We start from the raw sequence: 15071 nt of genomic DNA on the forward strand, positions 1-15071 counted from the left end.
TTTATATGAGTTAATCTATACTGCTTGGAAGATAGGAATCTCATGACAAGCAACGCTAGTGTTAATGACGGTACTCAATCTCCTCCTCCAATTCTGTTTCCCACTTTACCCAGTTTACGCCTCTAAAAAGTTTTCATATTCTACTGCAGCTCAATTCTGTTCATAATTTTATTTCTCTGACTTTTTTTTTTGCACACTTTAAAAAAAACTATGTTCTTTAGTTGTAGAGTATAGGTAAAGAATCTACCAAGTATCAGATTAAGGCTGAAAAAAAGGATATTTTATCTAAGATATACTTCGCCAGACTGCTTTTTTCTTGGAAACTGGAAAATAATTATCCAGATAGTAATTATCCAAGGTTGCTGGATCCAAGGAAGGCTTCTTCTGAATGGGATATGCAACTTAAATACAATGAGACAACCCCTGGTATCAAAGAGTTCTGCCAGCTTTCTGAAACTGTTTACAAACCAATACATGCTAACTGCCCAAAAGAGCCAGGAAGAGCATGGATTTCCAGCTACTTTCCACTTCATCCAAATCTAACAAGCCAGAATGAATCCAAGATAATAAAACTAAGTTCCTCCACACCCCACCTAGGAGGCTGCATAGATTTTGGCAAATTTAAGTATATATGGCAGCCATTATCACATTGTATATTTAAGCACGAGCTTTTGTGCTCAATCAAGTTCATTTTTAGTTTACTGGTGCTCCAGGTGTAATTTCTGCCACATCATCTCCTGAAGACCCTTAATATAAACCAAGACCTTCTTTCAGAAAGAGGTCATTTAGGATATGTCATGTCAAGCTGCCACTCCTAAATGTTTTGGAGAATTACATTCTGGCTATCAACACAGTGAGTTCCAGTTGCTAGCTCCAATTCGAATGCCAGCTCCAGCCTTTCAGTACTGCCAACACCACAAAGCAAACACTATCTTAAAGTAAAAACAAAGCAGGGAAAAATAACAAAACAATAAATTAACAAAATAGAAAATTCCTGGTGAGTTTCCACTCAGAGTCAAGTGTATCTGACATTTTGAAGTTGTTGATGTGCAGTTTTTGTATTCTATGTCTGCAGCTGCCTAACATTTAAAAAGAGTTTAGAGGCAAAGGAAGGGGATGTGAAAAATGTATGAAAATACGACGTTTTTATATTGGCTGCATAGATGTCTTTTCCTTTGGGTAGACCTTACTTACTCCTAACCTATCTCCCCAATCCATATATTGCATTGTTCAGCAGTATTTCCTGGCTCACAGATACTATTTCAGACTGTAGTACAATGGACCAGATGTGTCACATTCCTCAAATCCTAGAAGACCTCTCAGTATTTAAGACCAGCAAACATTTTGCTATTCTGTTATTATTTTGCTTTGGGGTAGCTGCGATCACAGTATGAGGCTGATCTCTTTTTTTGATAAAAGAGAACAATTGCTAGACTCAAAACATTAAAAGCTAGTTTTCCAGCAGTGGTAAAGCCACTGCACAATTCAAAGATTCTTAAAATTTTAGAGGACCCTGAAATCACAAATTACCTGTCCTATTAATTTTGAATCTACAATTCTCCCTTGATAATTTTTGGATCAGTCCAATCTCTATGCATTGGCAGAATCCGTCAGATATTGAGGATTCTGAAGTGAACTATAGTACAGTGTCTTCTTTGCCTATGCAGAAGATTGGGAGACAAAGCTCTCTTATTTTGAGTCACCTTAAGAATAAGAACTGAAACTCCTTCTTTCTTCTCTCTTTTTACTTCCTGCCAAATGCAGGTGTTGCTCTGTTCAATGGGTTATTTGCTCCCACCTCCTCTCCCCCTGAGAAATGATGAGAATACAGAAAGAGGGAGACGTAAGATGGTCCTATTACATTTTTACATCCTGACTCTAGATGAAAACATCCTTTTGTAGGTGTGATCATCCAACTGCAGGCCTACAGAACATATTTGTGAATAGCAAGTAAACTCAACTTCTGGGTTAACATGGACATGCCATAGATTTATAATTGAGGTTTGGTATCTGTGTGAACTAGTGTGATATTTCTGAATCAGAAAAATAAATGAATCAGAAAATAAAATCCAAATTGGTCTGGGTCTATACCATTTATAGCTTGATAGAATAGCTGCACTAGCAATCCAGATTTATGATCATTACTATAGCTGTAGAGGACTTGCACTGAGAGATTACAATGGTAAACACATTAGAAAAAATAAAACTAGTTAATTCTGAATCATAGTTTGACTACGCTGTATGTGTTAAGAGCTCAAGACCAGGGTGCTAATATATTGTTAATGAAAATTACTATTAGTCATTGATGCTACTTGGCATCAGTTTCAGGTTTGGAATCTTGGGGCCCCCTTCTTTTATTTAAAATAGGCTCCATTGAAACATGTCATTACGTTGGTTACATTCAACATCCTTGGGAGCAAATAGTTTGGCATTCTTTATTTAAACTGTAATATAATTTTTCCTTGTTTACATTAAAGCTGAAGCTATTAATGCAAAAGGGCCTGTATCTATCCCGTATCCACTCTTCCAATCTCATGTTGAAGATCTGTATGTGGAAGGATTACCAGAAGGAATTCCTTTTCGTAGACCCTCCACTTATGGGATCCCACGTCTGGAACGGATTTTACTGGCAAAGGAACGGATCCGATTTGTGATTAAGAAGTAAGTAAGTTGGATTTAATTTTGTGGAGAAATACAGCAGCCTTTTCTTCTTCCTCAAAAGAATGGCTGAATTGTGATGATCGCCGTCTCTCTTCACCTTCTGCAAGAACTAGAATCGAGTCAATTGCACACTGAAATGTACTTATAAATAGAGAGTTTGCAAAATGGAAAAAAAGAAATTCTGTTTAATCTTGGAACAAATCACTGCTTTCTACAAGTTCTGGGATACCATTCTAGTTACCATTTGGCCAACATCATACCCAGAATGTTTTCACTGTTCTGAATTTTGGATAAAACATAAATGGATAGGGAAATAGAGGAAGCTGCCTATGTATTCCCCTCTCTCTTTCTCTTTCCTTTTTCTCAGCAAGTGCCAACATGTCATATCCCTCAAGCCTGCTCCCCCTTCATCCTAGAGTCTTCTTTTTCCTCCATCCCTTTTGCTGTCCCCATGTATGCATCAGTGCAACATATACTGCTGGCCTGATCTTCAATCTTCCCAGTACTTTCCCCTCCTTCAGTTGCCACTGGTGACTCATGGCAACATCACCCAACCCTCTCCACAGCACCATCTCATATTCCAGAATGCAGTCACTATTCATGCCAACCCAAAGCTTTTAGCTGAAGAAGCTTCTTGAATGAGAAGCAAAATGTCTTCAAAGAAAAACTAGAAAATCCAGTTGCCTCTTGAAAAAACACCTGTGGGATAACCATGACCCGGAGGACTGAGAATCTCCATAGATATTCATGCCAACATTCCCCTGTATCTGCATTGGAGGGAAGAGAAGATAGATGTTGAGAAAATTGAGGAGAGCAGTCTGTGGAATATTCCACACTGGACACTAGACATGATTGAATGGAGGGAGAGAAGGTGTAGAAAGCACTGGGAAGATCGGGGCATAGCTAGGCTGATGGGATACGCCATGCTGGGAGCTGCTGAGGGGGGAGAGGGAATGACATGCTTCAGCCATTTCTTCCGTTTCCTCAACCACCAATCCTAATGTCCATAAGTTCCACCTCCCTTCTCCCTCCCATGCCCTCTTCTGATTAGAAACAAATTTGTACACAAACCGAAACATCTGAAACATCTGTTTTACTTCAGGCACAAGTCATCCAAAAATAGCTGTCTCATGCTTGAACAGTTTTAGGCACAGATCATTTTGCTAATCTTTACCTTTAAATTAAAGACAGACAGAAAAATGAAATTTGCTTTTAAGAAATCTAGGACAATTATGTTCGATCCTGAACAGAATCACCAGATAGCCAGAGGGAACTGAGTGTGAAATTTGGACATTGAAAGCAGGATTTGAATGATGGAGGAGGTCCCGTGAAGAAGATGAGCATAAGCACGAGCACATTTAACATGATTCTTAACACAACCACTTTGAATAGTAAACATTCAGAGAAAGGAGGAGCTAAATGGAACTGTGTGCATGTGGTTTTGGCTCAACTGTAACTATATCTGTTGATTATGCTGGAGTATTTTGAGTTTCAAAATTCCACAACTATGTGTTTGATTTGTTGATGGTTCTTAACATCCATTTAATGTCACTATTGATAATATCAAATTGTGCTGAGTTTATTAAAAGATTCTTAAAACCATTTGCATCTTTGTTTGCCAGTGAGGAAACACTTTAACCATTTTGCCACAGTGGAGCCAGGGCACCCGATAGTGAGTATCTGCTCCTACGCATCCTAGAGGCAGGGCATAGTTTTCTCTTAATCCTTCCTCCCATGGGAGGGGAATAGTTCCCTTCCCCAGTTCTAGCCTTGCCTTGCTTTGGGGAATAAATCTATACAAAGGTTCTGACAGATATCCACATGTTAACATAGATCAGTGTTTCTAAACCTCAGCGACTTTAAGATAAATGGACTTATGCTGGCTGGGGAATTTGGGGAGTTGAAGTCCACACATTTTAAAAGTTGTTGAGGTTGAGATACACTGTTATAGATCATCATTTCTCTCTCCCCCCCTTTCCCCTTTACTTTCCCTTTTATTTTCCTTTGTTAGAAAGCCTAGTTAGCTCTCATGACTAACAACTCACAAATGGAAATTCCTATGTATGGACAGTAGAGAATTTCTCTGATGACTGCAGCCAAAGAAGGGATTGCCCTTCAATTCACTGCGACATTCCCTTCAGGGAAACATGACCAGTATTGCAGTATTGCATGTGTTGTTTACAACTGCCAGTGGAGTTGTCATTGGTTCTCTTTAGAGTTTGTTGGCCCAGACACTACACGGGGTGGAAGATGGGGTCCTGGGCCAACAAACCCCAAGCCCCTCTTTCCTTCCATTTTTGGACCATTTTCCTGTAGACAAGAGGAGGAAGAATTGTCCCTAGGAAGAAGGAGAACTTAAAGCCCATCCCTGAGTCCACCAGGATTTTTTGAAAGCAAATTTTCTTCAAGTATTCAGGAAAGTCTACAGGATTCTTGCCTGTAGAAAATAGAGCCCTCTGTTCCTGTAGATCTTCTGGTGAACCCATTGATAGCACAGGGGTTCCTGATGGCTTGCATCCCCATCATGCGTTTCCATTTCCTCGGATATTTAACAAATTCTTCAAACTGGAGTGGAAGGTCTCTGGGGAAGTAAGGGGCACTCCTGCCTTTCTATTAAGTATTCAAGTCCATTCCTTTACTGGATACCTTTCTGGTGGGACTAGTCTTAAGACCACAAAGAATAAAGATAGTGGAAATACCTCCAAGCTCGTAGTAGTCAAACGAGAGATAATCCAGTGCAATTCTAATAAGGCTGTAAGAACTGCCTCACTATTACTGTCTCTGCCCGGGCTTCTGTTCTCTGGGTCTAGCAATTAACTCTACTCGTCTTAAGCATAGAAAACTCAGACTCTCATGCTTTCTTAATGCACAGTTGTCACCTGGAGGCAGAACAGTCATATCCACTTGAAAGCAACTCTGATTGAAAGACTGACATTTTGAGAAAATATCTGCCAAATGCTCAGGGGTTAACAACTATAGACATCTTTTTAATGCTCTATGTTGGGGTCCCCTATTTGGAACCGGGCTGCACATGCAGCAGGTCAGCATGCACACAGCTTTACTTGCACAAACGGTGGCCCAGGGTGTGTACACATGCAAGTGCAAGTGCCGTCCCACTGTTTGCACAGGTTGAGCTGCATGCGTGGACGCTGGCCTGCCTCTCCCATGCCCCCCCCCCCCAGCCAGACCGCCAAGCTGCAAAGGTTGGGGATTGCTGCGCTATGTGTTGAAATTGAAAGTATACATAAAGCACTCCTGCTACATACTGAAGTATGATGTTTGGTCAAATAAAAATACTTAGGTTATTGAATTGCAAATGAACCTCTTTCTTCATAGAACATTTTTATTTGAAAGAATGACTGGCAAAACTATAATTATTAACCCCTGAACATTTGGCAGATATTTTCTCGAAATGTCAGTCTTTCAATCAGAGTTGCTTTCAAATGGATAAACTGACTGTCCTGCCTCCAAGTGACAACTGTGCATTAAGAAGGCATGGGAGTCGTCTATGCTTAGGATGAATACAGTTAATTGCTAGAGCCAGAGAACAGAAGCCCAGGCAGAGACAGAAGTTAGCACTTTGGTGTCGAGGCACCAGCACTTTTATTCCCTTGTATGTTCACGAGAGAACGAAAGTGAAAAAGACAAATAATGTCTCAGTGTGATTGTGGAAATTGTTTTGACATTGGGAGCCCCTTGAAAGTGCCTTGGGGACCGCCCCCCCCCCCCAGGTGTCTGACCGCACTATGAAAACCACTGTTCTATTGGATGCCTTACCTTTGTAGGCAAACAGTCATTGGATTTACTGTGAAAGTTTGTAGTTTGTAGCAGAGACAAGGCCTCCAGCTCACACCTAATAATTACGGCAGAAAAGGTTCAGCCCCCCCCCCCTCCCATCTATATCTGCCCCTCTATTCCTAATTTTCTCAAGTATTTTATCTTTACGTCTTTTTCTGGCTTATTCTGAAACTGGGAAATAGCTTATCCTTTCCCACTGGAAAGTAGGATTAGAAGAAATCTAAGCCCTGCCTCCAAGATGTGTGGGAGAAGATGCCCACTACCAGATACCCTCTCTCTGCTTAGAAAATTAACCTTTATGGTAAGTTCAGTGTACCATCTTCTCAAGCCAAACTTGGTTTATCACATTCCTGCGTAGTGTATTTTCCTGTTGAATGATGGTGTTCTTAATTTAGTTTTATAAATCTCTGCTATAATTTGGTCTTCTCACATTGCAAAACACATTCTTGTTTAATTTCTCTGTTCATGGGAATGAGTAGAGGTATATGACACGTAAAACAATATTTGCTATGGGCTAAAGTTGGTAATCAGAGTGGAATGTTGATTGCTGAAATAAATACTTTGTTTGAATGTTTGCAGGCATGAGCTGCTAAATTCAACACGAGAAGATTTACCATTAGACAAACCAGTTACAGGAGGTAAGTGTGTGCACCCCGGTTGTGGCTACATTTGATGTAGATTTGTGCACAATTTTTGATGGAAATTGATGGTCAGCCATTAACAATGTATCCATGGTTGTAAAAACCTGAGCTTAGATTCATCTAGAGAAGTCCATTGACACTTATTTTAATGGGTTGGTGTTTGTGGGGAGAGCTAGGCAAAGATGCTTTTTTACATTCTCATGCCTTTAAATTTGCTTTAGGTCAATAATCATCAATTTTAGATTTGTAATTTTTTTTTAAAAAAATGTGTACCTTTTAAAGATTCTTCGTAAAATGTTTTGAAAGAGTCATTAAAATATAGTAAACAAATTAAAACATTTCAGTAAATAAGTCATTGTAATAAAAATATAGATGCAAAACATTTGTAGTAGAAATTATTTATTAACAATTACATTATTTAATGATACTTAGCTGAGCAGAAACAGTTATACAATCTGACTTAGTGGATTAACCCTGCCCACCAAAAATCAGCCCAATTTAATTTTATTGCTTTGAAAGATCTATAACCTGTTTATAGAGAACTTTTTGTAAATAAACATATATGAATTATTGTACACAGTATCTTTTTACTCCCAGCATTTGCAATTAGTGAAATTGAAATTGTACCAACTAAAAAAAATGGAGAACTTGGATCAGTGGTTTGAATAAGTTTAAGACTATGATTCTATCAGTCATGGGCATCTCTTCCTAACCACAGTGCTGCAAAAATGACAACTTGTGTCATGATACTATGATACGTGCTCCACTCTTTGTACATATGCCAAGTTTGCAGTATATGTATGCATTCTCTTTTTTTCTCACATGTACATCCATACATACCGATATTAACATTTCTCCATGTACATTGAGGATACCTAGGCTACTGATATGTTGTAAATATTAAAAGAGCTGAAATGTAAATAGGCTTGTTTCCTGCTGAATTAGATATTTAGACTGTAATAGCTACTCTGAGATCAGAGGTGCATTTTCTGGTTGTCCTTTTGCCCTGGTTACCCTTATTTGGTCCTTGTCACATGACTAACTATCTGTCTGGTGCTTAGAAAAGCTGCAATATCTGCCCTTATTCGTTGTTTTGCCTCTTATTATAATTGCACTATCCTTGAAAGCTATTGCTTATAAATGCACTTATCAAAAGTATCTTCCTCTGGCCTTTTCCTCTACCAAAATTATTCATCCTTCAAGATGGAAGTCCTGGCAAAGTGAAATGAAATTTTCTGAGAAAATAAGGAATTGCCCTTGGAATGTTAACTATTTTAGTAAAATCCTTGTTTTCACCATTGATTATAGTGAAAGAAGAATGGTATGCCAGAATTACAAAACTAAGGAAAATGGTAGATCAGTTATTCTGCAAAAAATTTGGTAAGTACACTTGGTAGCAATTCATGGTGTATGTGTGTTTGTAACCTCTTTACAATACCTGAAACAAAGTCTACCAGTCTGGGCATAACTCTTCTTTCTGTACTGGGATGCTAGTCTCTTATAATTATTTCTAAAAGAGATAGACAGTTACTCCGTCTACTTGATTTTATGTACTATAAAGCATCCAGTCTTGGAATCAGGTGATCTCTAAATCTAATTATAATTACTGATCAATTAATAATTTAAAAATTATAAATAAATGTATTTCTTTTCTATGAGAATCCTGCCCTGTAAAGAAGAAAGGAAAGATATTTTTTATGAGAGAAGCAGTGTAAAAAAAAATGGCATCAACTACAATGGTACCTTGGTATTCAATTGCTTTAAAACTTGTCAAATTTGGTACTCCATGCAATTTGACACAAAAATGTTGTCCCAGTACTCATTCCTTGTTTGGTACTCAACGCACTGCAAAAGGAAGTGGGGACAGCAGCAGAGGGTGGACAGGAAATAGGCCATGCTGGGAAGGTCGCTGACATAGGAAAAGGGACAAATAGAAAATCCTTCCTGGCCGAAACAAAGGGTCATGTAGTTTGTTTGGTACTCATCCTTTATAGTACTTGTTGCCTCTTGGAAGCAATTAATGATAAAAGTACCAAGGTGCCACTGTATCATGTTTCCCCCAAAATAAGACAGGGTCTTTTTTTTTTTACCCCCAAAATAAGTGCTTCGCCTTATTTTTGGGGAGGTCACCTCATGGCTGGTGCTTTGTTGCAATATTTTCAGGAAGGGCTTATTTTCGGCGGAGGGCTTATTTTAGCGCATGCGGTCAATAGCCCAATTGGGCTTATTATCCAGGGAGGGCTTATTTGGGGGGAAACGGGGTATAAGTTCAATCTGTTTCTGAGATGCTATTTTATAAATCAGGACATTTGTAGTTTATGTCTTGTTCTTGCACGGAATCTGAGTGCTTTGTATTGCTATGTTTTTTAATAGCTGAAGCCTTGGGAAACACTGAACCAAAGGCCGTACCTTACCAGAAATTTGAAGCGCATCCCACTGATCTTTATGTGGAAGGTTTGCCAGAGAATATTCCATTTCGGAGTCCCTCTTGGTATGGAATCCCTCGGCTAGAGAAAATTCTTCAAGTGGGGAATAGGATAAAGTTTGTAATAAAAAAGTAAGACCAGTTACCTTTGCATTTCAGTATGTTCTTATTACATTTGTAAGATAAAAAACAATCCAATTTTAAGCAATATAAAATATATTAAGGGATACAATGGATGCTTGGCTGCCCACAATATTCTCAGAAGTCTTCTCTGGAAGCAAAGTTCAAAAGTGTCAATACTTTTCTGATCTGGCCTCTTCAAAGCCCAACTTTGTATAGAGTATTTCAGTGAATAATGTTTCTTCATCTGTTTTGATTGTTTGTAATTACAGATGCATCATAGCATTTGAGTATCTCTTCCAAGGCTTTCTGGCTACTTTACCATTACCAAGGGCTTTGGAAAGCACATCCAGTTTGCTTTCTTCCGTTTCACATTCATCTTTAATGTCTTTACGTTCATTCCACTATTCCTCTGGCTCTCTATCAATTATGTTTAGTACTTCAAAGTATTTCCTAATGTTCTCTTTGAAAATGGTGGATATAAGATCAAGATCACATTAGAGAAACTGGTTGGCTTTTTTTTCTTAGTTTAACTTGTGCAAGGGTTTCCTGCCTAGGCAGGGGGTTGGACTAGAAGACCTCCAAGGTCCCTTCCAACTCTACTATTTTATTATTGTATTATTATTATTGTATTGTAAGTTCTAAGTTGAGTGCTTTATGAACTGTTGCATATTTCAGGTCTTCCTTCAGATTCTTTTAATTTAAAATAAAGCAAGTCATCATATTGAAAGCATCAGAATTTACCTTTATTCCAGCCAAGTTATAGGCCTTGTGTATATCCCAGAAATGTTTTTAGAAAATAAAATTTTATGTAGGTTTTGGCTTGGAAGATAAAAATGACATATTTCAGAGCTAAAAAAGAACCCCCCTATCTTATTGGCTTCTGGTAAATACATGTGCATCCCTTGTGTTGGGGACTCCAGTTGAAAACCAGTCTATGAATTGTAACATTGTAAAATTATCAAACATTTTTTTGGGTAGTCTTAATGATGAGTAAAACAAATAAGGTTTATATGTATTTAAAATTAATGAGTGGACTCTGTCCTATTTTACATTTTGAGCTGCTATAATCTAATGGAGTTGTTTCAAAATAATTTTCATAATATATAATTCAGAAAAGAGACCCAAATATTTGAAGGATAAGTACTATAGAATCATTGTCTATATTTTTTAAATTCTAGGCCAGAACTACTCACAGTCAGTTCCACAGAAGTTACTCAACCAAGAACAAACATGCCAGGTAAGATAAATGTTTCTTAAGATGATAGGAACACCTTTCCCCCCTTCAGGTAGAGGTGCCTTTCTTTTTTTTTCCTTCCCATTTTATATCTAGAGTGTGGAACTTCATTACTTTTCTTTCTGAGATAGTTTGATATTCTCCTTTGTTTTTACTTACCCATTGTGATTTGAAAGGCAAGGGTTTGATAATGCTTACCATATAAAATTTGCAATCTTCCAAATGTTACAATTCCCTGTATCTCTCATCATTAGTCATGCCAGCTGGGAGCTACTTTGACTTATAATTAAGTGAGATCTAGCAAGCCATAGATTCTCCTCCTCTACCATAACTTCTTCACCTCTGGCTCATTATTCTTGTAATTGGAAGCATGTTACTAACTGGTTTCTGACTCTTGTCTGTCACATTTATCATGGTGGGAAGAAAAATGAAAGCAGGACTAAACTCAGTAATCTCTTTTGGGCTGAAGTGATAGCTGCTCTTATTTTATTCTTCAACTTAAAAAAGATAAGGCTTAATGCAGATTCTAAGACAGGCTATTCGTTATTTTTGATAGAATTTGAGAAGTAGCTTTAATTTTTAGTAATTACAATCCAGATTTTAAAAAGGAATAATTGATTCAATTAGCAATATGAACTATTAAAATATTTTGCCTAAATAAGTTTAAAATCTTGTGGTCATAAACTTATAGATGATCTTTCATTATTCAATACATTTTTATCATATAATCAAAGTTAGATTATTGAGTAGTTTAAGGTACTAAATCTGTATTTTGAAGATGAGCAAGTAAACGGTACAATTGCATTGTCTCTGTTGTTGTAGCTAAAGATGAGACCTAAACACATATGAATATTTTAGCTTTGCTGAAAATATTGGACCCATCCTGATAAAGTTAATTCAATCCATGTTATGGATATGTTGCTGCATATGTAGGATTAATTAGATGATTGGGTCTAATCATGACTTAGACCTTAGCCTGAATTTTCAAGCACACTTATTATTGCTTTTTGTTCTCTGCAACAACAGCACCATCTATAATAATAATTGTGGATGGAAAAATAATATTTATGAGACAATAAGATCTAATAATCAGTAAATGAAAATTACTTTTTTGTAACAGCTTTGATGGAAATAGAATGTATATCTATTAAATATCATTGTATCTTACTAAAGTGCAATCTATATTTTTTGTATTTTATTTTCATTCCAGTCAAAGAAGATTGGAATGTCAGAATCACAAAATTGAGGAAACAAGTAGAAGAAATATTTAATATGAAATTTGGTAGGTGAAACATTGTTTGTTTGCTAGGCAGGACTGATGTTTCACGTAAACGCATAAACTATAAACTGTGTTCATAATTCTTGCGTTCTGATTAATTGCTTGTTTTTGGAAAGGGTGTGAGTGAAACTGCACATACCAAAGTTTCTAGAACTTCTATAAAATAATGTTAATGAATTATTTAATAAGAAATGTAATATATAAAGAGTATTGTGTATTGTTGTATCTCTAGAACAATTGTGATGCCTTGCTTTGATCTTTTTTTGGATATAGATCACCATTAATCCCAGTAGACTTTTGAATAGCTTGATCTGATTTTCACATGAAAAATAGTAGGAAAAGACAGCAAATAATTGTATTTATTCAGGGAAATACAAATAGAGTACTATAAGTGCTGAAATCCACTTGGAGAACCTTATACCATTCTTACTCTTTCTGAGGCATGCTAGCAGAGGAGATTCATCATTGTGTTGTCTTGCCATGCTAAAATGAAACTTACATTGGATTAATGTCTGTGTAAGACATTCTGAAAAGACACTTTTGGGATTGGAATTGTCATTTCCTGCTTTAAAAGGATGACTGACCAGAACATATTTTTTTATTGAGAGGTTCAGCAAAGTTTTTTTTAAAAGCCCTTTCATTTGACTAAAGGAAAGTTTTCCAGATTTTGTATACTTGGAATGGTATCATAACCAACAAAAACCTGAACTTAATTAACTGTTACGTAGCCTTTAGCAAGATTGAGAAAAATATCTGTGCCTTTGGTGGGTGAGTTTTATCTTTGAATGCCATTTCTGTGACAGGAGTTTGGTCCAAATTAAGTTCTTGCCTCCTTTACAGCACAAGCTCTGGGTCTCAGTGAAGCAGTGAAAGTTCCTTATCCTGTCTTTGAGTCAAATCCTGATCATCTGTATGTAGAAGGTTTGCCTGAAGGGATCCCTTTTCGAAGCCCAACCTGGTTTGGAATCCCACGCCTGGAAAGAATTGTGCGGGGCAGTGGAAAAATTAAATTCGTTGTAAAGAAGTATGTGGATAGTTACTTTTTAATGAATTTGTTTTTGGTTTTATTGCTTGGATTTCATTTTTATTATGATGTCTCTAGTAGGTTTCTTAATTTAACAAGACATCCGTTTAATTGTGATCTTAGCCCATGTTATCAATAGAGATATTTAATATGATTTTTAAATGGTTTGCTGAATCTTTGAGACTAAGACACTTGGGAACATTCAAACTTGGCATTTTGTATGAAGCTCAGATAGTATTTAGAAAGTTTTCCCTTTAGCAAAGCACTTTTGATTATTATCAATTATTCATTTCAAATGTGTGAATAGAATTGAGAGACATAATACAATCATAACAGGATCAAGATTACCAATGGTTATGTTCTAATTTCACCAATTAGAATTAGATGCATTCTCAATTATCTGGCTCAGTTATCTAGCTCTGTCTGTGCTGGGGCACTGTGTACCTTTCTGCTATTTAAAATGGGTACAGTAGGTGATGTTTACGAAGTTTTGACTAATTGCTTCTTAATCCTAACAAAAGAGGTCATTTCCTTCTAGTCCATTTTCCTTGCAAAATGTCCCCAAACATTATTCCCTACAGTAACCCCATAGACAGATAACTTTTGTGACTTGAGTGATTGTGAGAATGCTTTAGTAAAAATAAACTGTCTGATTTGTAGGCCAGAGCTTGTTACCTCATACTTGCCTCCAGAATTGGCTTGTAAAGTGAACACTTCAGGTAAGTGACTAAGAAGCTATAACACTACAGAATGGAAAAATCTAGTGTTGAAAGAGGATATACGCATTTTTAAAATAAATGCAAAGAAAAGGTTTTCATTTTCTTAATATATTGCATCATTTATTGACTTTTGAAAGCAGTACCGCTGAAATTTGTGGTGGATTCAACATATGTTGAATCATATGTATTCTATTTAAATTCAGATTTTGGATTAGCAGCCCTCAATGAAATTGAGTTCGACATCCCTATTCTAGTAGAAAGATCATTGGAATAAGATCAGCATTTTTTTCTATGATCAAGAAAACAACCCAAATACAAAAGCTTATCAGGTTTTAATTGCTTGTATAACAGATGGGAGTTTTAGCCATTCATCTCATTGCTATATCTCCCTATGTGCCCCTTGTCGAAGTTATCATAAAATGCAGCTTAATGGTAAACTGTTAGAAAAGACAAAAGCCATTTAGTGTTATACTGTGCAAAAAGGGGAATGTTTCTCCACCTATTAAATTTGCTGGCAGAAATTTAACATATTCATATTTTATTAATGATGTTAAACAGTTTTCATGTATAGCTGCCTAAATCATGCAAAAACTAATGGTTTTTAATGTATACAAATAGTAAACATCTCTGTAGACTCTCAGAGTCCCAGCAGCTCAAACTCTACACGAAGTCCTGTAAGCAACTCTAAAGTTCCAGAGATTGAAGTTACTGTAGATGAAGGTATGGAATTTGCCCAATTATTTCCCCTTAGGGATAGCCATTTGGGATTATGTAGGAAATAAGTCCACTTGGAAATTTTTATCAAAACACAGCTCAAAATGGCCTGGATGTTTTGTTGAAACTTATAAAAAAAATCATTCTTAGAACCAGTGTTTTATGATGATCTTGGAGAATTTGAAATGATCCATTTCAAGTCTGAAACTTCACATTTTAACTATCAAACATTCTGAATATCACTGCATAAAACATATAATTTTGTTTCAACCTGGACTCAGAATTCATAGGATGCACATTCTTTACTATAAATTTTGAAACCAAAAGTTTGCTAGAAGATTGACATGTTTTGTCTTCTCTTGGAGAGCAGTTTCCAAATCTTGCTGAATCTTACCCTATCAAGAGAGTTTTCTGTATAGTTCTTAATTTCCCCACATGTATATTGGAATAGTG

At 36.7% G+C, this 15071-nt stretch overlaps 1 protein-coding gene across 4 annotated transcripts in view; it reads left to right on the forward strand.

Annotated features, from left to right (window-relative positions):
* Positions 1 to 15071, forward strand: part of GTF2I (general transcription factor IIi) — a 71905-nt gene that overhangs the window by 41116 nt on the left and 15718 nt on the right. For all 4 annotated transcript variants that reach the window (XR_014174381.1, XM_081941419.1, XM_081941420.1 and 1 more), the window contains 9 exons: positions 2478 to 2661; positions 7039 to 7097; positions 8409 to 8480; positions 9474 to 9657; positions 10827 to 10885; positions 12093 to 12164; positions 13002 to 13185; positions 13846 to 13904; positions 14523 to 14624. Coding sequence is in view for 3 of the 4 variants with exons in the window: in XM_081941419.1 (XP_081797545.1) it covers positions 2478 to 2661; positions 7039 to 7097; positions 8409 to 8480; positions 9474 to 9657; positions 10827 to 10885; positions 12093 to 12164; positions 13002 to 13185; positions 13846 to 13904; positions 14523 to 14624 (975 nt within the window). In the remaining variant the exon portion in view is untranslated. The remainder of the gene's footprint in view (positions 1 to 2477; positions 2662 to 7038; positions 7098 to 8408; positions 8481 to 9473; positions 9658 to 10826; positions 10886 to 12092; positions 12165 to 13001; positions 13186 to 13845; positions 13905 to 14522; positions 14625 to 15071) is intronic.

Source organism: Natrix helvetica, assembly GCF_964273705.1.
Source record: "Natrix helvetica genome assembly, chromosome: 2".
Lineage (NCBI taxonomy): Eukaryota > Metazoa > Chordata > Lepidosauria > Squamata > Natricidae > Natrix > Natrix helvetica.